The sequence below is a fragment of the Haematobia irritans genome, chromosome 4, assembly GCF_050003625.1.
Source record: "Haematobia irritans isolate KBUSLIRL chromosome 4, ASM5000362v1, whole genome shotgun sequence".
Classification (NCBI taxonomy): domain Eukaryota; kingdom Metazoa; phylum Arthropoda; class Insecta; order Diptera; family Muscidae; genus Haematobia; species Haematobia irritans.
Genome location: NC_134400.1, coordinates 204,171,619 through 204,197,407, shown reverse-complemented (window position 1 = coordinate 204,197,407; position 25,789 = coordinate 204,171,619). Strand labels below are relative to the sequence as shown.

General features: G+C 30.2%; 1 protein-coding gene across 15 annotated transcripts in view; it reads left to right on the top strand.

Moving 5' to 3' along the window:
- sif (guanine nucleotide exchange factor still life) overlaps positions 1-25,789 on the top strand; it is a 335,519-nt gene that overhangs the window by 289,859 nt on the left and 19,871 nt on the right. For 9 of the 15 annotated variants that reach the window (XM_075307986.1, XM_075307980.1, XM_075307987.1 and 6 more), the window contains 10 exons: positions 9,963-10,133; positions 13,473-13,667; positions 13,749-13,857; positions 15,509-15,688; positions 15,757-15,894; positions 16,126-16,283; positions 16,355-16,720; positions 17,133-17,337; positions 17,423-17,657; positions 17,727-17,830. In XM_075307986.1, coding sequence (XP_075164101.1) covers positions 9,963-10,133; positions 13,473-13,667; positions 13,749-13,857; positions 15,509-15,688; positions 15,757-15,894; positions 16,126-16,283; positions 16,355-16,720; positions 17,133-17,337; positions 17,423-17,657; positions 17,727-17,830 — 1,861 coding nt within the window. Of the gene's footprint in view, positions 1-9,962; positions 10,134-13,472; positions 13,668-13,748; positions 13,858-15,508; positions 15,689-15,756; positions 15,895-16,125; positions 16,284-16,354; positions 16,721-17,132; positions 17,338-17,422; positions 17,658-17,726; positions 17,867-18,073; positions 18,881-18,952; positions 20,082-25,789 lie in introns of those variants that run through there. The other 6 variants (XM_075307988.1, XM_075307979.1, XM_075307975.1 and 3 more) reach the window with 4 other exon arrangements.

The following is a 25,789-nucleotide window of genomic DNA, read 5'->3' as shown; positions in this document are numbered from 1 at the left end:
GATTTCAATGCAATTTGAGTGTGTGTGTGTGTGTCTGTTTGTGTGTTGACAATATTGCTGGTTCTGTTTGTTTGTTTGGTGTACAATACTGTGGGGTGGGTATCTAAGCAAACAAACAAGCGTACCGAACGAAACGAATGAAAGAGTCAACGAGTGAATGAGTGAGTGAGTGAGTGAGTGTTCCTTAAACAAAAGGACACGAAAGTGAAATGTATAATAGTAATGAAGGATAAAAACTCACGAAATGCACTTTTGGTTTTGGGACGTTTGCCAAGGGCTCTTATCACTGAAGGCAGAAGCCCACTTCATTTAATGACACTTGATGTACAACAAACCTCCTTTTTAGAGGAAATACACACGGACACACTGTTACCCCAACTAACCATTCATACATACATAGTAGGTGTCTTGCCCCAGTGCAAAAAGTTCATCCATAAAGATGAATGTACATTTTTTTTCATCTCATCTTACCCAGTCCAAAAGTCATTACACCGATTTCGGTATCATCCATCCCAGATATGCCACAGCTTAGGTAAATTGTGTCCTGACCTGGGTGGATGGGATGTAGGCTCCTCTTTTTTTGTCCCGTTTTCAAGATGGTTCGGCTCACTTCTAACTGTCGCGGCAAGTTCCATCGTTTCTCTGTAGGCTAACCCCTGTCCTGTTTAAGACACTAAATAATAACACCTTCGTGAATTACTTAGTCAGACATGGAGTCCAATAGACAAAACGGAGATAGAGCATCGGCGGGAGCCATAGCTGACATGGCTTAGGCAAAAGCAAACAAATGAAACTGTTTTTAAATGGATGACAATAGCAAGCAAGCAAGAACCAGATAGTGAGAGCGACAACAAACAGACAGTTAGACAAAGAGGTTCTTTGCTGCCATGTAGACAAGCCTCCGGTTGGTGTTTGGAAGCTATTTGGAACACCACTGGCAGCTTGCCCCAGCCCATGGCACATGCAGTGCCAGTATAGCACAATTTTATTGTGTTGGTCAATAAAAGTGTTGAAACTGAAGCATAACCAAGACAAGCAGAGTATGTTCCCATACAAATACACGCATCCACATACAGACTCACCACCCATATGCCCATGCAAACTTAGACGCGAATCGTGAAATGTTATGCAATTTTTTTGTGTCAATTTAAGTTTGTCACCACCTTTCCTTCACTTCTGCCATCTGCCAACAAAGCTACAAAATGATGTTTTGGGGAATTTCAGTTTACTCGTATCCCAAACTTGAACCTAGTACAGTGGACAATCACGATTTATAGGAAAATGATAAATCCTAGATGTTTTTTTTTCGTTTCTTTTAAACTTTAATTTATCAAAATTAAAATGAAGTGATCTGAACATAAATCGGCTTGATTAGAGAAATTAAATTGCATTTAATTGAATTTAGTTGACTTTTCATAGGATTGTATTTAAATTTATACACCGAGCAAAAATGGTGTATCATCTATAAAATCAATGAAAATGTTCTTCTTGGATCCCGAAATGGTACAACATCGGATCAGAAGCAATTAATGTTTCCATGGGCTATCATTAAATTTATTGCTAAACAGCATTTCAATCGAATTAACAGAAACTGCATTTATTTGGACTGAGCTGAATTGAATTCAAGTGAAATCAATTCATTTCTATTGAATAGAAACGAAAAGAAAATTTGAAGAGAATATCCAATCCACCATGGGATGGATTATATTGCATAGAGTTGAGTTATAGTGGCATTCCGTTATGCCATGCTCTCTTAGATAATTCAGTCCAGTGTTGCCATGTTGGGGCTTCCCCCCCCCAAATTTAGGGTTTTTTTACACGTTTAGGGGGATTTTTAGGGGTAACATTTATTTGGGGGTAAAAAATTATTTTAGACCCTATAAAGTGGAGCAATTCTCAACAAAATTTAGAACAATTCTGGCATGAATTTTGAAAAAAATGAGGGAAGTCAACCCATGTTCTTAAATACAAGCAAGTGTGTTAAGCAATGACATTCTGTTTTAAACGCATCTGTTGAAGGGGCATTTTTGATACAATTAAAAACAAATTAAGAAATAGTATTGTAACATTAAATTATTGGTCTCATAATTTCACGCCTACAATTTTGGCGAATAATGTATATATTTACTGAACTTTAATTTTTGTTTATTTTTTACTTCTATTATTTATATTTTATAAGCCGTTGTTTTAATTAATTTGATTTGAAAGATTTATACATTGAATTATATTGTCTTGTCTGCCCTTTATATTTATATACATTTTATTATTATACCCATAGAAAAATTACTTTCCTCAGGAACGAAATTTTTGACAAATAAACTCGAATTTGTGAATAGTGGTATAATTTGGGACACCTTTTTGGCTTATTAACATTCTTAATTTTTTTGGGGGTTTTTGAAAAATGTCTAGACCAATTTAGGGGTTTTTTTCTTAAGATTTGGGGGGAAGAATCAATACAATTAAAAACAAATTAAGAAATAGTATTGTAACATTAAATTATTGGTCTCATAATTTCACGCCTACAATTTTGGCGAATAATGTATATATTTACTGAACTTTAATTTTTGTTTATTTTTTACTTCTATTATTTATATTTTATAAGCCGTTGTTTTAATTAATTTGATTTGAAAGATTTATACATTGAATTATATTAAATATAAAGGGCAGACAAAACCCTTTATATTTATATACATTTTATTATTATACCCATAGAAAAATTACTTTCCTCAGGAACGAAATTTTTGACAAATAAACCCGAATTTGTGAATAGTGGTATAATTTGGGACACCTTTTTGGCTTATTAACATTCTTAAATTTTTTGGGGGTTTTTGAAAAATGTCTAGACCAATTTAGGGGTTTTTTTCTTAAGATTTGGGGGGAAGAATCAAAAATCACCTGGCAACACTGATTCAGTCTATTTTGACCAGTGTTGTCAACTATTGAGAAGGAAAAGTAGCTAGATCAAAAAATAATGAAAATTGAAAGTCTTCATAATTGGATTTATAAGAAATTTTGAATACAACGTACACTTTTCATCCCTGTGGAGGTCATACATATAACAGGTTGGCTGATAAGTCCCCGGTCTAACAAAGAAACACACATTTTTTTGTCAAATTTTGTTTTTGTTATTCAACATAGTTCCCTTCAAGAGCGATACAACGATTATAACAACCTTCCAATTTTTTGATACCATTTTGGTAGTACTCCTTCGGTTTTGCCTCAAAATAGACCTCAGTTTCGGCGATCACCTCTTCATTGCAGCCAAATCTTTTTGAAGTCTGAGAACAAGAAAAAGTCGCTGGGGCCAGATCTGGAGAATACGGTGGGTGAGGAAACAATTCAAAACCCAATTCATGAATTTTTGCCATCGTTCTCAATGACTTGTGGCACGGTGCGTTGTCTTGGTGGAACAACACTTTTTTCTTCTTCATATGGGGCCGTTTTGCCGCGATTTCGACCTTCAAACGCTCCAATAACGCCATATAATGGTCACTGTTGATGGTTTTTCCCTTCTCAAGATAATCGATAAAAATTATACCATGCGCATCCCAAAAAACAGAGGCCATTACTTTGCCAGCGGACTTTTGAGTGTTTTCACGCTTCGGAAACGGTTCACACAGCCGACTGTCGATTGGACTCAGGAGTGTAGTGATGGAGCCATGTTTCATCCATTGTCACATTTCGACGGAAAAACTCGGGTGTATTACGAGTTAACAGCTGCAAACACCGCTCAGAATGATCAAGTGTAAGCTCGCGCGGCGCCCATTTTGCACAGAGCTTCCGCATATCCAAATATTAATGAATGATATGACCAACACGTTCCTTTGATATCTTTAAGGCCTCCTCTATCTCGATCAACTTCATTTTACGGTCATTCAAAAACATTTTGTGGATGTTTTCGTCGGTAACCACCTCTTTCGGGCGTCCACTGCGTTCACCGTCCTCCGTGCTAATATAACCACGCTTGGATTTTGCATACCAATCAATTATTATTGATTTCCCTAGGGCAGAGTCCGGAAACTCATTATCAAGCCAAGTTTTTGCTTCCACAGTATTTTATCAAAACACGAAATTCCCATTTTTTTCACAATAACAAAAGTTGCTTCACAAAAAACTAATTGACTTACAGACGTCAAATTTTAACACGAATCATTTGAAGATTCGTACTATATAAAAATAATATGCATTTAATACTAGCGACGCCATCTATGTGTCAGACCGGGGTCTTATCAGCCAACCTTATAAACGAATTACACACTTTTTTGATTAGGAAACTAAGTACGAACTTCATATAAGGTTACGACACAGCGTCCTTCTATACTATTAACAATTAAAACGCAAACTTACAGGCGCTTGGAATTTTCTTTCGTTGTTAAAAAAAAAAAAAAAAAAAAAAAAACAAGTATAAATTCTAATATGGCTAACCACTCAAACAAAAAGAGTGTTTCTTCAATGTAATGATTAACGATAACTTTCTCACAAATTTTTCGACAAATTCAAGAAAATTTATTAGACATAATTAATTTAGTTTAAGAAAATTTTGTAGCTTGAAGGAAAAAAATTGGAGTTCAAAATTGGAAAAATGTCTTTAGCGCCATACGAAGATCAATATATAGTTTGTAAATTTACAAATTTAAAGAAATAATGAACATTATTGGTAAAATTTACAAATTTTAAGAAATTCTGAACTATTTTGTGGGAGATACGAATTTAGTTCATCTTTTATTTAAGTATAATTTTTTCGTCTGTTTTATTTAATTTAGCTAACTAAAATATGTCTAGCTATAAAATAATTCAATTGGCATCACTTATTGTGACATCCCAGGTGGTGAAGTTTTCTCTTATCTCTTATTCAAAGACTCAGAAATAACAACAACACTACTGAGAGAGATAAACCCCAACGGAAAAACTTGCTGGTGTTCGATCGAAACTTGTAATGAACTCTCTAACCTTTAGCAAGCAAAGAGGGCATGCTAACCATGACACCACGATGACTAAATCTCTCGTTTTTTCTCTCTCTCTCTCTCTGGCAAATTTCTATTTGTATACACTGTCCTCCAATTTGTTACGATAGATCATTAATGTAAAACAAAGACAGGTGCCCTATGTACATTATAATGTATTTTACATGTACTCGTATATTAACGAAAATAATGCATAATACTATAACAGCTTGTATAAATCAAGGACCCAGCTACCAACAACAGCTATGTTACTACTACACAAAACTACTATAGGCCACAGCGAACGAACACCAACGAACACAAAGAGCAAATGCGAAAAGCGACAAAAACAACACCAACATCATGGTGAAATGAATTGAAGTCATTTGCATAAATTGCAATGAATGAAGAGTTCTACAAACAACATATTCATAAAATATACCCTCGTTTGTTTTTGTATTTATTTACAATATCACTCGTTTGCAATATAAAATCAGCTCGTATCTACAATAGTTGCTCTTCATTAAGGAGTGCACCATTTTCATAATTCAAATATATATGTATGTATATAAATTTGCCAAAGAAAAAATTCTGCATATATATATAAAAACAAAAAAGATCTAAGAAGTAAATTTTATTTAATTTCATGGTTCAAACAAAATAAAAAATACGTAGTTCTGATAAATTTAAATTAGCAAAGAAAATTCTCCTTGATTTTCTAATTTTAAAAGAGAATTTTCGAATTTGAAATGAGTAAAATAAACTTTGAAAAAGAATCAAACTCAAATTGTTGACATCCTCAAGGGTTGTTTTGTAATTTGTTAAATGTGTGTGTGTATGTGTGTGTGAAGAACCATGAACCGCGAGTTGATATTTTTCTTTGTGAGGAAAAGCTCGGTAAAAGCGTCTCATAAGGCTAGAAACCACCACCGTGGTGCAATGGTTAGCATGCCCGCCTTGCATACACAAGGTCGTGGGTTCGATTCCTGCTTCGACCGAACACCAAAAGGTTTTTCTGCGGTGGATTATCCCACCTCAGTAATGCTGGTGACATTTCTGAGGGTTTCAAAACTTCTCTAAGTGGTTTCACTGCAATGTGAAACGCCGTTCGAACTCGGCTATAAAAAAGAAGGTCCCTTGTCATTGAGCTTAACATGGAATCGGGCAGCACTCAGTGATAAGAGAGAAGTTCACCAATGTGGCATCATAATGGACTGAATAGTCTAAGTGAGCCTGATACATCGTGCTGCCATCTAACCTAACCTAAGGCTAAAAACCTGTCATTCCATCAACGCACGAATAACATTTAATGTAGTTCATTCCATGTTTCAAAATCATTCCATTCGGTATATAGTGAGTTGTACTATTTAGGCCAACCCGTATGTCAAATTTCACCATCAACTTCGTTCCACACCCAGAGAAGGAATATGATCACCTCAAACATGTTTTAAGAGAAAAATTTTATTTTTGGGTGGTGACTATGTAACATGATTTTCGCAACCATGTTATTTTCTCGGAAATCATGTATCTGATTTCGGCAAGCAGGTTATATTTGACGCGAAAATAACATTTTAGTGACAAACATGTTACAAATATGTAATTTTTGTATGGTGACCATCACCATACAAAAATTACATTTTGCTCTTGAAACATGTTTGAGGTGATCATATTCCTTCTCTGCGTGCATGCTACATGTACGGAATTGTATCATTTACTATATTTTTGTTCCATTTTTGATGATATCAGCTACAAGCAATATCGCTCCAATATCTTGGAAGCATTGGAAAACTCTGGTAGGAAAATATTTCATAAAAATTTGATTTTTATAAAACAAAAAAAATAAAAAGATATTAAACAAAATATTCTATAAAATTGAAATTTTTAGAAAATTTTCTATAAAAAAAATTTAGAAAATTATTTCTAGGGAATTTTCTATAAAAATAAAATGTTTGCGAAAAAATACCAAAACTTATTTTCTAGAAAACTTTCTATAAACATATTTAAAAATTCGTTGAAAATAAAATTTTTAAGAAATTTCCTATAGGAAATTTAACAAAAAGAAATTAAATAAAATTTATAGGAGATGTTGTATAAAATTTTAATTTTATAAAATTTCCTAGGAAATTTTCTATAAAAATAAAATTTTTAGGAAAAATATAAAAATTGATTTTCTAGAAAATTTTCTATAAAAATATTTAAAAATTCTATGAAAATAAAATGTTTAAGAAATTTCCTATAGGAAATTTAACAAAAAAAATTAAATAAAATTTATAGGAAATGTATAAAATTTTAATTAATTTTAATTTCTAGGAATTTTTTTTTTATAAAAATACAATTTCAAAAATTTTCTATATAAAAATATTTAAAAATTCTATGAAAATAAAATTTTTAAGAAATTTCCTATAGGAAATTTAACAAAAACAAGTATAAACGGCCGTAAGTTCGGCCAGGCCGAATCTTACCCATGGAACCCTCCACCATGGATTGCGTAGAAACTTCTACGAAAGACTGTCATCCACAAATTTCAACACATGGTTGTTAAATATCATATACTACCACCACGTACCAAATTTCAACCAGATCGGATGAATTTTGCTTCTCCAAAAGGCACCGGAGGTCAAATCTTGGGATCGGTTTATATGGGGCCTATATATAATTATTGACCGATTTCGACCAATTTTTGCATGGGTGTTTGAGGCCATATACCAAATTTCAACTGAATCAGATAAATTTTGGTCTTCCAAGAGGCTCCGGAGGTCAAATCTGGTGATCGGTTTATATGGGGCCTATATATAATTATGGACCGATATGGACCAATTTTTGCATGGTTGTTAGAGACCATATACTGACACCATGTACCAAATTTTAGCCGGATCGGATGAAATTTGCTTCTCTTAGAGGCCTCGCAAGCCAAATCGGGGGATCGGTTTATATGGGGGCTATATAATTATGGACCGATATGGACCAACTTTTTCACGGTTGTTAGAGACCATATACCAACACCATGTACCAAATTTCAGCCGGATCGGATGAAAATTGTTTCTCTCAGAGGCTCTGCTAGCCAAATCGGTGGATCGGTTTATATGGGGGCTATATATAATTATGGACCGATGTGGACCAATTTTTGCATGGTTGTTAGATACCATATACTAACACCATGTACCAAATTTCAGCCGGATCGGATGAAATTTGCTTCTCTTAGAGGCCTCGCAAGCCAAATTTGGGGGTCCGTTTATATGGGGGCTATACGTAAAAGTGGACCGATATGGCCCATTTGCAATACCATCCGACCTACATCAATAACAACTACTTGTGCCAAGTTTCAAGTCGATAGCTTGTTTCGTTCGGAAGTTAGCGTGATTTCAACAGACGGACGGACGGACATGCTCAGATCGGCTCAGAATTTCACCACGACCCAGAATATATATACTTTATGGGGTCTTAGAGCAATATTTCGATGTGTTACAAACGGAATGACAAAATTAATATACCCCCTATCCTATGGTGGAGGGTATAATAGGGAGTTTTCTATAGATCTTATCTGTTTGATGATTATATTAAAAGGTTTTATTGTGTCCGATTTTATCATCTTTAATCCCTATACTGTTTTAAAAAATGTGTATAGATTCTTGACTTAATTTTATCCATTACCTATTGTATGCACAAAAAAAATATTTTTTATATTCAATCACGAAATTAATTGATCCTAATAATTTTTAATTGAAATGTTTTCAATCATAGAAATGATAATATCAATCACCAAAGTCAATTTAAAACTTAATTATTCCAATTAAAAAAATTAATTGATACAATTTAGATCTTGTGTTTTATTGTTGGACCAATTATAGTTTTAAATGAATATGAATATTAAAATTATTAAATATTAAATTTTTTTAAATATTAAAATTTTAAGTGGAAAAATGTTGCTGATATTTTTTCTATACCTACAAATTCTATATGAGGACACTAGCATCCTGAGGCTATATGCCCATATTTACGTATACAATTTATGGAATAACCCATATGCAAGTTAGTCAAAATGTTTAAATTATTACCACAATAAGGTTGTCTGCATCTGTTATGGTCTGTTTCTATTTTTCATTCTGTGGCTATAATTGTAACAAGAATCTGCATTTGATAAGAATTTATTAGAACAACGAAGCAGAAAATTGTAAATTTGTGGTTTAAACATGGCACAGCAATGTTTAACGCATAACGGAACGGTATGCGACACACATACATATACAACCCTGTATATTCACCATTTCGTGACAAATGGCATCATGCAGCAGCTGTCAGTGTCAACTGGGCTTGAAAAATCTTAGGCATGTTCAGGTATCAGTAGACAACCACTTAACCACAAATAGAAAACAAATCATTGGCTTGGAAATCTATAGATAACACATTAAACGTAGATTGGGATTTAGAAAATTGTGTGAAAATTTCCGACAAGAAGTCCTTATGATCAATCATTATTATTTAGTGTGGTATTTAGGATCATCATCGTTTACAAAAAAAAAAGAAATCAATGGTCAAATTAATACCAAAATTTTGTTGTCCTTTAAACCACTCCAAAAAGCAAATGAACCAAACCCCCACCCCCTAAACCCTCAAAATAGAAGCCTCCCGCCCCATGCGAAGCACAATCCTAATTTTTTTTCAAAAAGAAAACATCATTGTTAGTGCACACCTAAACATTTTTTTCTAAATTCGGTTTTTATTTTATGCAACAATCATCATGTCATCAAATTTTATGCGCCTAAACAAAATTCGCATGTGTTGCATCATTTGACGCCCACCTACAACTACAACAAAACACCACCAACACCTCAAAAAAACAACTTTTACCCAAAATGACCACTTCTCCAAAATAATGAAAATTAAAAAAAAAAAAAAAAAAAAATAAAAAACAAACCAAAACGAAACGAAACGAAACGAAACGATGACATACCACCACCAACCACAATCGGACGAAATGTTCTATTACTACATGCAATGGGCGATTGTTGTCATACAAAGGTTACCGGATTTTGTCGTTCACCTCAGGAAACCCGCAAAGCGAGCCCCACAGGATCTGTGACATCATCGGTTTCAAATGCAGCCCTAACGCCGTCACGTCAACTAACAGATGCTGAAAAATTGCGTAAAGTCATATTGGAATTGGTCGATACGGAGAAAACCTATGTAAAGGTGAGTACAAAATTATTAACAAAAAAATAAATGCTTTTGTATAAATAATTTTAGTTTTTACAAAAATCTATGAATATATTCATTAAAGAGTTTGAAAAACTTTGCAATTATTTATCCTATGGTTGCACTCTTGTCCAACGTTATTAGTTTTAAAAAGTGGCGCTGTAGTGATAGGCGAATACTTGTTTACGTGCATTTCTTATGGGAAGCCGCAAATCCGCGGCTTAATATCTATTCTACGGTTGCCGCAGCTGGTAGAATTCTACCAAAAATTGTAGATTTTTTACTGTTTGGTAGATTTTGCCAAATATTCCTCTCCAACTAGGAGATACCTCACAAACTTTCTATAGAAATAAAATTTTGACAAAATTTCTTATAGAAATCGAATTTTAACAAAATTTTCTATAGAAATAAAATTTTGTCAAAATAATAACTCAAATTTTAACAACATTTTCTATAAAAAATAAAATTTTGACCAAATTTTCTATAAAAAAAAAAGTTTTACAAATTTAAAAAAAAAATATAACAAATACAATTTTTATAAAATTTTCTACGGTAATAAAATTTTGAAAAAATTTTCTATAGAAATAAGATTTTTATAAAATTTTTTATAGAAATAAAATTTTGACAAAATTTTCTATAGAAATAAAATTTTAGACAAAATTTTCTATAGAAATAAAATTTTGACAAAATTTTCTATAGAAATAAAATATTGACAAAATTTTCGATAGAAATAAAATTTTGACAAAATTTCCTATAGTAATAAAATTTTGACAAAATTTTCTATAGTAAAAATGTTGACTAAATTTTCTATATAAAAAAAACTGACAAAATTTTCTATAGAAATAAAATTTTGACAACATTTTCTATAAAAACTAAAATGTTGACAACATTTTCTGTAGACATAAAATTTTGATAAAATTTCCTATAGAAATACAATTTTGACAAAATCTTCTATAAAAAAAAATTACAAAATTTTCTATAGTAAAAATGTTGACTAAATTTTCTATAGAAATAAAATTTTGATAAATTTTCTATAAAAATATTTTTTTTTCATGTTAGGCAATTAACGTCCAAATGCATTATATCTAATTTTACAATTATTAATCGAGCTTTATGGACAAATTTAGATTAAAGAACTTGATTAATAGTACATGTTTCGATTCGATTTTGATAAAATTTCCTATTGAAGTAAAATTTTGACTAAATTTTCTATAGAAATAAAATTTTGATAAAATTTTCTATAGAAATCAATTTTGACAAAATTTTCTATAGAAATAAAATTTTGTCAAAATTTGCTATAGAAATAAAATTTAAATAAAATTTTCTATAGAAATCAAATTTTGATAACATTTTCTATAGAAATAAAATTTTGTCAACATTTTCTATAGAAATCAAATTTTGACAAAATTTTCTACAGAAATAAAATTTTGACAAAATTTCCTTTAGGAATGAAATTTTTACAAGATTTTCTATAGTAAAAATGTTGACTAAAATTTTCTGTATAAAATAATGTTTACAATTTTTTATAGAAATAAAATTCTGACAAAATTTTCTATATAAATAAAATTTTGACAAAATTTTCGATAGAAATAAAACTTTGACAAAGTTTTCAATAGAAATAAAATGTTGACAAAATTTCCTATAGAAATAAAATTTTGACAAAATTTTCTATAGAAGTCAAATTTTGATAAAATTTTCTATAGAAATCAATTTTGACAAAATTTTCTATAGAAATACAATTTTGTCAACATTTTCTATAAAAATAAAATTTTGTCAAAATTTGCTATAGAAATAAAATTTTTACAAAATTTCCTATAGAAATAAAATATTCTATAGAAATCAAATTTTGATAAAATTTCCTATAGAAATAAAATTTTCTATAGAAATCAAATTTTGATAAAATTTTCTATAGAAATCAACTTTGACAAAATTTTCTATAGAAATAAAATTTTGTCAACATTTTCTATAGAAATAAAATTTTGACAAAATTTTCTACAGAATAAAATTTTAACAAAATTTTCTGTAGAAATAAAATTTTGACAAAATTTTCTATAGAAATAAAATTTTGACAAAATTTTCTATTAAAAATAAAATTTTGACAAAATTTTCTATAAAAAATAAAATTTTGACAAAATTTTCTATAGAAATAAAATTTTGACAAAATTTTCTATACAAATACAATTTTGACAAAATTTCCTTTAGAAATAAAATTTTGACAAAATTTCCTATAGAAATAAAATTTTGACAAAATTTTCTATAGAAATAAAATTTTAACAAAATTTTCTATAGTAAAAATGTTGACTAAATTTTCTACATAAAAAAATTGACAAAATTTTCTATAGAAATAAAATTGTGGACAACATTTTCTATAAAAACTAAAATGTTTACAAAATTTTCTATAGAAATAAAATTTCCTATAGAAATAAAATGTTGACAAAAATTTCTATAGAAATAAAATTTTGACAAAAATTTCTATAGAAATAAAATTTTGACAAAATTTTCTACAAAAAATAAAATTTTGACAAAATTTTCTATAGAAATAAAATTTTGACAAAATTTTCTATAGAAATAAAATTTTAACAAAATTTTCTATAGTAAAAATGTTGACTAAATTTTCTACATAAAAAAATTGACAACATTTTCTATAGAAATAAAATGTTGACAACATTTTCTATAAAAACTAAAATGTTTACAAAATTTTCTATAGAAATAAATTTTTGACAAAATTTCCTATAGAAATAAAATTTTGACAAAATTTCCTATAGAAATACAATTTTGACAAAATCTTCTATAAAAAAAATGTACAAAATTTTCTATGGTAAAAATGTTGACTAAATTTTCTATAGAAATAAAATTTTGACAAATTTTCTATAGAAATATTTTTTTTTCATGTTAGGCAATTAACGTCCAAATGCATTATATCTAATTTTACAATTATTAATCGAGCTTTATGGACAAATTTAGATTAAAGAACTTGATTAATAGAGTCATTGAACATAAAACGGCAGATACAAATCTATACACGCCTAGACTGTACATGTTTCGATTTTGATAAAATTTCCTATAGAAATAAAATTTTGATAAAATTTTCTATAGAAATCAATTTTGACAAAATTTTCTATAGAAATAAAATTTTGTCAAAAAGCTTTTGTATCTGGAAATTTTCCAATTTCAAAGGAAAACGATTTGAAATCGTTTAACAAGAAAGCTTTAAGGAAAAATCTCTCAAAAACTCTTACCATAGTGTGAGAAAATAATAATTTTATATAAATTAAAAAAATAATAAATATTTCCTGTTTAGCTTTAATATTCCATGCATATCTCTCTATTTTCTAGCATTTGAATAATCTCCTTGAAAACTATTTGGAACCATTAAAACGTGAAACTTTCCTATCGAATGCTGAGATTAATGCCCTCTTCGGCAATATTCATGAAATTGTCACATTCCAAAGACAATTTCTACAAAATCTTGTTGAAGCCCTAGAATTAGAACCTGATTTCCATAAATTTGATCATCCTAGTCAATATCGAGTAAGTATTTAATAGAAAATTCAAATAAAAAAAAATATATTGTGGGCTTAATATAATATTTATTGTTTGTCATATTTTCAGAATGTACTCTTTGCAATCGGTTCCGCATTCCTGTATTATGTCAATCATTTCAAGCTCTATTCATCGTTTTGTGCCAGTCACAGTAAAGCTCAAAAAGTTTTGCATCCAAGTAAGTATTTTTTATAGAGATTGGTAAGGAAACGATAAATTTTGCTTTTGAATTTTGAGAAAATTTTCTATAGAAGTGAAATTTTGAGAAAATTTTCTAAAAATATTTTTTTTTTTTATAAAAACTAAAATTTTGACAAAATTGTCTATAAAAATTACATTTTGGAAAAAAAATCTATAAAAACTAAAATTTTGAATGTTGTCCAACAACTACAATTTTGACAACATTCTCCATAAAAAATAAAATTTTAACAACATTTTTATAAAAACTAAAATTTTTACAAAAATAGAAATAAAATTTTGACAAAATTTTCTATAGAAGTAAAATGTTGACAAAATTTTTTGTAAAAATAAAATTTTTACAAAATTTTCTAAAAAAAAATAAATTTTAACAAAATTTTTACAAAAATAGAAATAAAATTTTGACAAAATGTTCTATAGAAGTAAAATTTTCACAAAATTTTTTGTAAAAATAAAATTTTTACAAAATTTTCTATAAAAAATATAAAACTATGACTAAATTTTCTATAAAAAATAAAATTTTTACAAAATTTTCTATAGAAAATAAAATTTTGACAAAATTAAAAACAAATATATAAAAAGTAAAATTTGATAAATTTTTCTATGGAAATACAATTTTGGCAAAATTTTCTATAAAAAATAAAATTTTGGCAAAATTTTCTATAAAAACTAAAATTTTAGCAAAATTTTCTAAAAAAAAAATAAAATTTTGGCAAAATATTCTATAAAAAAATAGAATTTTGACAAAATTTCTATAGATATAAAATATTAACAAAATTTTCTATAGAAATAAAATTTGGACAAAATTTTCTATAGAAATAGAATTAAAAAAAATTCTATAAAGAAAATAAAATTTTTACAAATAAATAGAAATAAATATTTTGGCAAAATTTTCCATCAAAAGTAAAATTTTGTCAAAATTTTCTATAAAAACTAAAATTTTGACAAACTTTTCTATAAAAACTAAAATTAAAAAAAAAATCTATAAAAAAATAACATTTTGGCAACATTTTCTATCAAAAAATATAATTTTAACAAAATTTTTAAATTTTTTTTTTTTATAAAAAATAACACTTGATAAAATTTTCTATGGAAATACAATTTTAGCAAAATTTTTTATAAAAAACAAAATTTTAGCAAAATTTTCTATAAAAAAAATTGACAAAATTTCTATAGAAATAAAATTTTGACAAAATATTCTATAGAAATAAAATTTTGACAAAATTTTCTATAGAAATAAAATCTTGCAAAATAATTTTTGGTTGTTATTTTTGGCTCGAGTGGCAACCGTGCTTGTTGGCCATTTGAAGGCCATACCAAAAGTAGCCAATTCGAACAAATCCAAACTGATTCTAAATTTTTATGTTATATCCAATTTTTGTTTTTTGCTTTTGGACACTAAAATTAAAAAGAAAATAAATAAAAAAACATATGGCTTTCTTAGTTGCAATACATATCAGAAACCCTGTACAATTTATAGAATATAAATATTAACGTATGGTAGCATAACCTTTTAGAAAACAAAAAATTACTATAAATTCTTTTATATTAGGTCAATATTTTTTCAGTGAACACTTTATTACTGCCAGAAAATTGATTACGAAAACAATTTGTCCTTATATTTGTTCCAGATGAAGGAAATCATGCATTGCAAGAGTTCCTAAATGCTCGCAATCCCAAACAGCAGCACAGCTGCACATTGGAATCGTATTTGATAAAGCCCATACAGCGTATCCTAAAATATCCCCTGCTATTGCAACAATTGCGTAATTTAACCGATTCCCGGGCCGATGAACATCTGCATTTATGCGGTAGGTTGATAATCGTGTTTTACGATATTAAACATAAAATATTAATCTTTGTTTCACACATCAAACAGAGGCACTAAAAGGCATGGAAAAGGTGGCCGAACACATCAACGAAATGCAAAGAATCCATGAAGAATATGGAGCCATATTCGATCATTTATTCCGTCAGCATCAGAAAGCCTGTAAACAGCCCATAGATTTAAGTCCAGGTATGTTATACGAATGGGGGATACCCAAAAATGGAATATGTACCGTTCATACGGCGTTCACACTATAGATTATTTGGATGACTTTTTGGGGACATAGCAACGCCACTCTTAATAATTTCAATTGATTCAAGCCAGCCTTGCCATATGTTTTATATAAAATCCCCAAGAAGTCGTTATTTTAATATGAACGGCTCATAAGTGATTATTTTTTTGTCTCTCCTCTCTTTCCAGGTGATCTTTTGTATTATGGTGGTGTGGAATGGTTGAATATTTCCGATTTTCTGGGCAAAATCAAAAAGGGTTTGGAATTACATGCCATGTGTTTTGTTTTCAAATCAGCGGTTGTGTTCCTGTGTAAAGAACGTCTGCGACAGAAAAAGAAGTTAATGGTAAGTTCTCTAGGGCTCTTAAACTCACCCAATAATATTGTAAACACTCTTTACTTGTGCCTACATTACAGGGTGGTTCAAGTAAAAATGCCCCCAATGAAGTGGAAATCATACGCTATCAGGTTTTAATACCCGTAACCGAAGTTCAAGTTCGTGCTTCTTCGGCCAAAGATATGGATTCACATTTCCTATGGGAATTAATACATTTGCGCTCACAACTTCAAAGACGTTCCGAAAAGGTCTATGTGCTTTCGAATAGTACCGCAGATTTTCGTAATGCATTCCTAAAGACCATACGACAGATAATAAGGGAAAGTGTGCGTAATATGTCGATTCCTATGAAGAATTTCGGTGGTAGTTCGGGCTCTGTATCGGGTATGTCATCACAGGGTGGCTGTTCGGGAAGTTCACAAACATTGGAAAGACCCAAACAACAGGTAAGAACATCATAGGGATAAAAAAATAAACGAATACCGAAACCAAAAGTTCAATGCTTGGCCATATACCCTTGACTTGTGTGTGTGTGTCAGAGAATGAAGCCGCGCCTGCAAACGCCGCCGACCATTTTTTTCAGGCGACCCAGCGTAGGGATTTTAATGAGAATAAAAAAAGTTTTTAGAGTTTCGCAAAAAACTTGATTAAATTCGGTTCTGCCCTTAAGCCGTTAAAAAAGAAGGCACCGGCTTCATTCTCTGGGCTGTGTGCGTGTATGTCTTATTAACTAACATTAACAATTGTCCTCACTATCTTTTTTCCTTTAAATGCGCTCGCTCGCTCTCTCTCTCCCTCTCTCTTTTAATTACCTTAACCGCTAACCATTTTATGTCAATGTGGTATGTATGTATGTAGATAACAATAATGCAGGGTTCCCAGACCTTGGGTAAGCCTAAGAAAAAATCCGGTTCGCAAAGACATTCGGCCGGCAACATAGATTATGATAACATCTCAGGTAGTCAAGAAGCGGAAGATGTACCATTCCAAGAACATCATCATATGCACACATTACACACATCCACCTTCCGTAGTCGTAGTAAGACCGTGGGCGATGCTTCAGGTAAACAATTTAGCTCAAACCCTAGGCCAGTTAATGACCAAACATACTAATGGTCTTATTACAATCTATGAATTCCCATTTACAGATATTATGGGAGCTTCCATGGAATCTTCACAAGCAGCACAGCAGCAGCAACAGCAACAACAAATCCATCATCATTACCAGCATCAGCAACAACAGCACCAACAACAGCAACAATCACAAAGTGATATTGAACGCATGGATCCCGGTACCAAATCCGAAGGTGAAGAGGAATTCCAACAGGGTACCATAAAAACAAAGGCTTCCTTGGGAAGGACACCCAATCACTTGACACTAAGGTAAATAAGCGATAAGTAAATCTGATCCAAAATCGAATGCCCTTCTCATTTTCATTTTCCCGTTTACAGCACTACATCGACACTTTCGGTTGGCAGTACCGGTAGCCAGGCACGCTTAATCCAATCATCACATCCGCCATCAACGTATCAACCAGTTCTTATGAAAGACTTAGGTAAGCGTAGCTCTATTTCAGAAGACTTAAAGTCAAGCGATGATAAGGGCACTGTAGTCTATGCTACTGTCACAGTGGAAGACGATCATGATGATAATGATGATGATGATAATGATGTTAAAAATGAAAACAATAATCTAGTTTTTGATAATAATGAGAATTATAATAATGTCAATGATGATGTAGTTAATGTTGTTGATGATGATGACAATGATAATGATGATGAAAATGTGTTAACTCTAGAGACAGATTCTCAAGCAGCCACAACTGCAGCAGCCCTTAATTTAAGTCTAGGTAGTAGTGGTAGTCTATTTACAACACCCAGTTGTGGCAGTTCCAATCCTAGAAATGAAACGGCTGCAGCAGCCCCATCTAGTTTTGCCGATAGTCAATTCATTTCCAGTAATGTTTTGCATGCCACCTCAGCACCTGGTAAATTTTCTCCCAGACAATCGCCCAATCGGGATGTGGAAATTATTGAGATATTCAAGAGTGAAATAGATAGGATAAGTGCTGCCACACAGCAGGTATCGGTTGTGCATTTTTCAGGCAAAGAGTCTTCCAGAAAATCACCCTCCTGCTCCTCCCCAGCTGTGGGGCGTGTTAGTGCCGAAAGTGTTATGGACGATACGAGTATACAATATATGGACAAGCACTTGAGTGAACTGCAACAGGACAAACTGAACGAAACTATGACTTGTGACATAGAATCATATATGGCCAATTTGAAGGAGGCCTCTTTGGAGTCGGGCGATTTGCAATTGGAAACGGGAGATCAGCAACAGAATGACTCAAGTCTCTCGCCAGAACCTCAAACTGTTGTGGAGAATACACAGCAAACAGTAATGGCTCACATAGAGTCTCCGCCCCGGCCACAAGCTGCCGAATCGGACAGTACAGGTACCACAACCTACACAACCTCTGAAAAATCCGAAGATGAATCGGATGGTATGCCCTCCACATCGAAGGCTGTGGCTCTACATCATGTGGTCATTGATAAGAAAGTCGATAAGGTTTTCAAGTCGAAGTCCTCAGATAAAATTTCCAAAAGCAACCAAAAGGCTAGTTCAAGTGGTAGTAATGGAAATACCACCACTACTAGCAGTAGTGGGGGTTCCTCAGCTTCGGGTTCCAAAAGTAAACTGAAATCACCTCGCCAAAATATTTATATTTCTCCCGATCGTTCCAAATCTCAGGGTAGCTCTCCGGTACGGATAATTAAAATAAAATCACCTCGTACCAGCCTCAGTGATCAGGGTAAACGTTTGAGTGTTAGCTCAAGTCGGGATTCCTCGCAAGATCGTCTCTCCACCGGTCGCAGAACACCTAGTCCTCGACGTTCGTCGGATGGGGGAGGCATCCTAAAACGATCGGTTAGTCCCTCAGGTGGTATACTCAAGAGACCTTCAAGTCCCTCCAAAGCCAAGAGTCCAGATCGTAGTTGCCTCAAAAAATTGACCCCTTCGCATGACTGTAGCATTGAATCCCTCTCGCCCCATATTTCACCTCGCAATAGCATTGAGTATTTGTCGCCCGATCGTTCGGCCACCTGTACCATGTGTCAACATCATTCACCACGTAATAGTTTTGATAGTCGCAGCTCTGAACCAAATCTCGATATGCCTCGCTCTTCATTGAAGTCACCACGTGGTAGTTTTGAATCTCGATCTCCTGATCGCAATTATGGTGGCGGATCACGCAAACGTAGTGTGTCGGCTCATGCCAATATAGACCATGGACAAAAGTCAAAACAAGCCGAGGCCTACTACCAATACTATCCCATATATGATAATCGCACTTGCAGCGATCACTATGTGTCCATAAGACGTGATGATGAACAGCGTTCAGATGCTCAGCATCATCGACGAACCAGCAAATCACTGGAACGCTCCATGTCACGAGACAGTACGACCAGTAGCTCATATCGTTATGGTGTCTCACCGGAACGCATATACGCCATGGACAATTCTTGCGATCCCCTGATGATGATGAACGTTCCTATGCGTTCTCAGTCCGCAGAGAATACATTTTCGGCAGCCAGTGGCTATCACCATGAACCCTCACAAGCTCAATACTATCACTATGGTGCGCAAGCCACACCCACTTTACAACAGCAATATGGTCTTTGCCATGAACCTCAGTGTCCACACGACCGTCCCTATCAATTGAGCTCTTCCGCCCCCGAACATACAACATGCATGGACTGTTTGTATCAGAAAAGACCCTCCTAGCATAGGGGGCGCGTGCGACAAAGTCGTACGCGCAAGAAGGTACCACGAGGAGCTGTACTCATCCAGGGACCGGGTGGTATTAGCGGTGTATCGGGTCATGGAGAGATATGCGATAATACCATGTTTAACTCCCAGGCAACTATAGTGCAACAACCACGTTCAATGGCCTCGAGCGGTGTTGGACCAGGAATAGGTGGTGGTAGTGGTGGCGATATGGGTGGTGGATGTGTTGATTGTCATGATTTTTATGAAATTCATGTTTAAATTGCAAGTGCTCAGTTTAATTTCCTCCCCACGCCCCCCTTTACCGCTCGACTTGAAGACTTTTGTCGATATCTACATAGACCCCAATGATTATTATGCAAGAGATCACATTTCAATTACATCTTTCCTTACTCACGATCATAATCGGCACTTGCAAGGTTCCTAATACAGGGTATCCAATGTATAGAAGAGAAATCTAATACCTCAGCCAATGCTAATGAAGCAAAGAAGCATTACAAAACAAACATCAAATGACCCGTAACCTCAAAACAAACAAAACTAAATAGCAACCAAAAAAAGTCTTGTGAAGAATCCTAATAACTCTCTCTCTCTCTCTCCTCTATACACAAAATAATGCATAACTATAAACAAGAAGTTAACATAATCGAATAAAAACTTAGGTAAATTTACACGTCAAGTCTAAAAAGTGAACAAAATATGCAGTGAAAATACATTTACATGAAATGAAAAAATGTCCTTCTATCTAAAACGAAATTTGAGACTAACGAAATTTCTTCATTCAAGTTTTCATTTGTCCAAAATGTCCTTTCAGTGAAATTTACGTTTGCACACCGACAAGGCCGTGTATTGCTATGTAATGTGGATAAAAAAAAGGATCACCAAATTTGAGTATTACAAAATACGCTACAAGTGTATATACATAGGACTTAAAAAAATATATTATTTTAACAATAGGAAAATTTGTTGTCTAAAATTTCGTTACGTAGAAAACATATTTTCGTGTATACACCCTCACAAACAATACACACAGTACTGAATATCCTAATAAGCTTATTGTGTAGTATTGTCTTATCAAATGTTAAGCGATCATTGTAATGGGTAATCTTCCCAGCAAACCCAATCCTTTGAAGATTAGTAGAAATCAAACCGAATTCTAGTCTACCTAATACTTTGCTCACATTATGCATGAGATCTCCTCCCGTTTCTCAATAAAATCTCGAACAAAATCCACTATACTGCCATGTACAACTGCGGGGTTTTCAGTGTAAATTAAAAAAATTGCTCTAATGTTTACTTTTTGTGTTTGTAAACGAAAAACACCTATCAAATCCGCTAATTACCGACATCGCAATTTTTCGCCATATATGAACACATGGGATTTGTAAAGAGATGCTAACAATTGCGGGTCTAGTGAGAACGAAGTATAACAGTTTCGAAACAATTATCGGTGTCGTTTTAATGTGTAAACACAACCATGTCGAGGGATGATGTGCGCCGTCCATACTATAAGCTTTTCCGGACGGAATGTCTGTGTATGTGAAGAATTACAGTGTACAGTGTGCCTGAACGCTAAGAATTGTCGGACGTAAGTAAAATATCGATAAATGTGTTATCGATCCCATAAACAAGCAGCAATATCGATTATGTCTTCGAGCATATCTTATAGTGTAGCCAATATTTGGGATTTGTGGGACACGAACGCTGTCGTCCGGATAAACTTATAGTCTGAACGACGCAATAGGCGAACATTTTTTCTGCGAAGAACAAATACATTAACTAACTTCGTGTTTTTGATGTCAATGTAGCTTTATTTAGCTTACCATTCACCATTACATTTGAATACAAACATTTAATTCCTTAATATTTTTTTTATCAAGATAAAATAAATAACTGACTCGTAGACATGCAACAGCAATTTCCAAAAAATTGTTAATCAAGGGCAACACTAAACACGACGAGGAATTATGTGTGTAAAATATAACCATAGCGATAGGCGAACGTGTATTTCTTATGCGAAGCCCACGACGGAATACCATGACGGCTAATGGGGTGTCGCCGAATTAGTGTTACGGTCGCCACTCGACCCAAAAATAATCTAAAAACATTGGAGCAAATTTTACCAAAAAAAAACTATTTCTACAGAAAATTTTGTCAAAATTTTATTTCTTTAGAAAATTTTGTCAAAATTTTATTTTTATAGAAAATTTTGTCAAGATTTTATTTTTATGGAAAATTCTGTCAAGATATTATTTTTATGGAAAATTTTTATTTTTATATAAATTTTTGTCAAATCTTTACTATTATAGGAAATTTTTCCAAAATTTGATTTTTATGGAACATTTTCTCAAATCTTTATTTCTATAGAAAATTTTGTCATCATTTTATTTCTATAGAAAATCTTATCAACAATTCATTTCTACCAAACAGGAAAAAATTTACCATATTTGGTAGAATTCTACCAACTACCAACAACCGTGATTAGTGTGCAAATATAACCATAGCGATAAGCGGCAGGTGAACAGTTATCTACGTGTATTTCTTATGGAAAGCTCAAAATCCGCAACGGAATATTTGAAATATTTGACAAAATTATCTATAAAAATAATTTTGACCAAATTCTCTATAAAAATAAAATTTTAACAAAATTTTCTATAGAAATAAATTTTTGACAAAAATTTCTATAGAAATAAAATTTTGACCAAATTTCTTATAGAAATAAAATTTTGACAAAATTTTCTATAGAAATAAAATATGCACAAAATTTTCTGTAGATATAATATTTTGACAAAATTTTCTATAGAAATAAAATTTTGACAAAATTTTCTATAGAACTAAAATTTTGAAAAAATTTTCTATAGAAATAAAATTCTGACAAATTTTTCTATAGAAATAAAATTTTGACAAAATTTTCTATAGAAATAATATTTTGACAAAGATTTCTATAGAAATAAAATTTTGACAAAATTTTCTATAGAAATAAAATTTTGACAAAATTTTCTATAGAAATAAAATTTGCACAAAATTTTATATAGAAATAAAATTTTGTGTAAATTTATTTCTATATAAAATTTTGTATAGAAATAAAATTTGCACAAAATTTTCTATAGAAATAAAATTCTGACAAAATTTTCTATACAAACAAAATTTTGACAAAATTTTCTAAAGAAATAAAATTTTGACAAAATTTTCTATAGAAATAATATTTTGACAAAATTTTCTTTAGAAATATTTTGACAAAATTTTCTATAGAAATAAAATTTTGTATAGAAATAAAATTTTCTATAGAACTAAAATTTTGACAAAATTTTCTATAGAAATAAAATTTTAACAAAAATTCCTATAGAAATAAAATTTTGACAAAATTTTCTATAGAAATAAAATTTTGACAAAATTTTCTATAGAAATAAAACTTTTACAAAATTTTCTATAAAGAAAAAAAATTCCTTTTTTTATTTATTCAAATAAAATTTTGACCAAATTTACTATAGAAATAAATATTTCAGAAAATTTACTATAGACAAAAAGATTTGGACTAAAATTTCTATTGAAATAATATTTTGACAAAATTTTCTATAGAAATTAAATTTTGACAAAATTTTGTATAGAAATAAAATTTTGAAAAAATTTTATATAGAAATAAAATTTTGTATAGAAATAAAATTTGCACAAAATTCTCTATAGAAATAAAATTTTGATAAAATTTTCTATAGAAATAATATTTTGACAAAATTTTCTATAGAAATAAAATTTTGACAAAATTTTCTATAGAAATAAAATGTTGACAAAATTTTCTATAGAAATAAAATGTATACAAAATTTTCTATAGAAATAAAATGTTGACAACATTTTCTATAGAAATAAAATGTTGACAAAATTTTCTATAGAAATAAAGTGTTGACAAAATTTTCTATAGAAATAAAATTTTAAAAAAATTTTCTATAGAGATAAAATTTTGACAAAATTTTCTATAGAAATAAAATTTTGACAAAATTTTCTAAAGAAATACAATTTTGGCAAAATTTTCCATATAGAAATAAAATTTTGACAAAATTTTCTATAGAAATAAAATTTTGACAAAATGTTTTATAGAAATAAAATTTTGACCAAATTTTCTATAGAAATAAAACTTTTTTTTTATGGAACATTTTCTCAAATCTTTATTTCTATAGAAAATTTTGTCAACATTTTATTTCTATAGAAAATCTTATCAACAATTCATTTCTACCAAATAGGAAAAAATTTACCATATTTGGTAGAATTCTACCAACTACCAACAACCGTGATTAGTGTGCAAATATAACCATAGCGATAAGCGGCAGGTGAACAGTTGTCTACGTGTATTTCTTATGGAAAGCTCAAAATCCGCAACGGAATATTTGAAATATTTGACAAAATTATCTATAAAAATAATTTTGACCAAATTCTCTATAAAAATAAAATTTTAACAAAATTTTCTATAGAAATAAATTTTTGACAAAAATTTCTATAGAAATAAAATTTTGACCAAATTTCTTATAGAAATAAAATTTTGACAAAATTTTCTATAGAAATAAAATATGCACAAAATTTTCTGTAGATATAATATTTTGACAAAATTTTCTATAGAAATAATATTTTGACAAAATTTTCTATAGAAATAAAATGTTGACAAAATTTTCTATAGAAATAAAATTTTGACAAAATTTTGTATAGATATAAAATTTTGAAAAAATTTTATATAGAAATAAAATTTACACAAAATTCTCTATAGAAATAAAATTTTGACAAAATTTTCTATAGAACTAAAATTTTGAAAAAATTTTCTATAGAAATAAAATTCTGACAAATTTTTCTATAGAAATAAAATTTTGACAAAATTTTCTATAGATATAATATTTTGACAAAGATTTCTATAGAAATAAAATTTTGACAAAATTTTCTATAGAAATAAAATTTTGACAAAATTTTCTATAGAAATAAAATTTGCACAAAATTTTATATAGAAATAAAATTTTGTGTAAATTTATTTCTATATAAAATTTTGTATAGAAATAAAATTTGCACAAAATTTTCTATAGAAATAAAATTCTGACAAAATTTTCTATACAAACAAAATTTTGACAAAATTTTCTATAGAAATAATATTTTGACAAAATTTTCTATAGAAATAATATTTTGACAAAATTTTCTTTAGAAATATTTTGACAAAATTTTCTATAGAAATAAAATTTTGTATAGAAATAAAATTTTCTATAGAACTAAAATTTTGACAAAATTTTCTATAGAAATAAAATTTTAACAAAAATTCCTATAGAAATAAAATTTTGACAAAATTTTCTATAGAAATAAAATTTTGACAAAATTTTCTATAGAAATAAAACTTTTACAAAATTTTCTATAAAGAAAAAAAATTCCTTTTTTTATTTATTCAAATAAAATTTTGACCAAATTTACTATAGAAATAAATATTTCAGAAAATTTACTATAGACAAAAAGATTTGGACTAAAATTTCTATTGAAATAATATTTTGACAAAATTTTCTATAGAAATTAAATTTTGACAAAATTTTGTATAGAAATAAAATTTTGAAAAAATTTTATATAGAAATAAAATTTTGTATAGAAATAAAATTTGCACAAAATTCTCTATAGAAATAAAATTTTGATAAAATTTTCTATAGAAATAATATTTTGACAAAATTTTCTATAGAAATAAAATTTTGACAAAATTTTCTATAGAAAT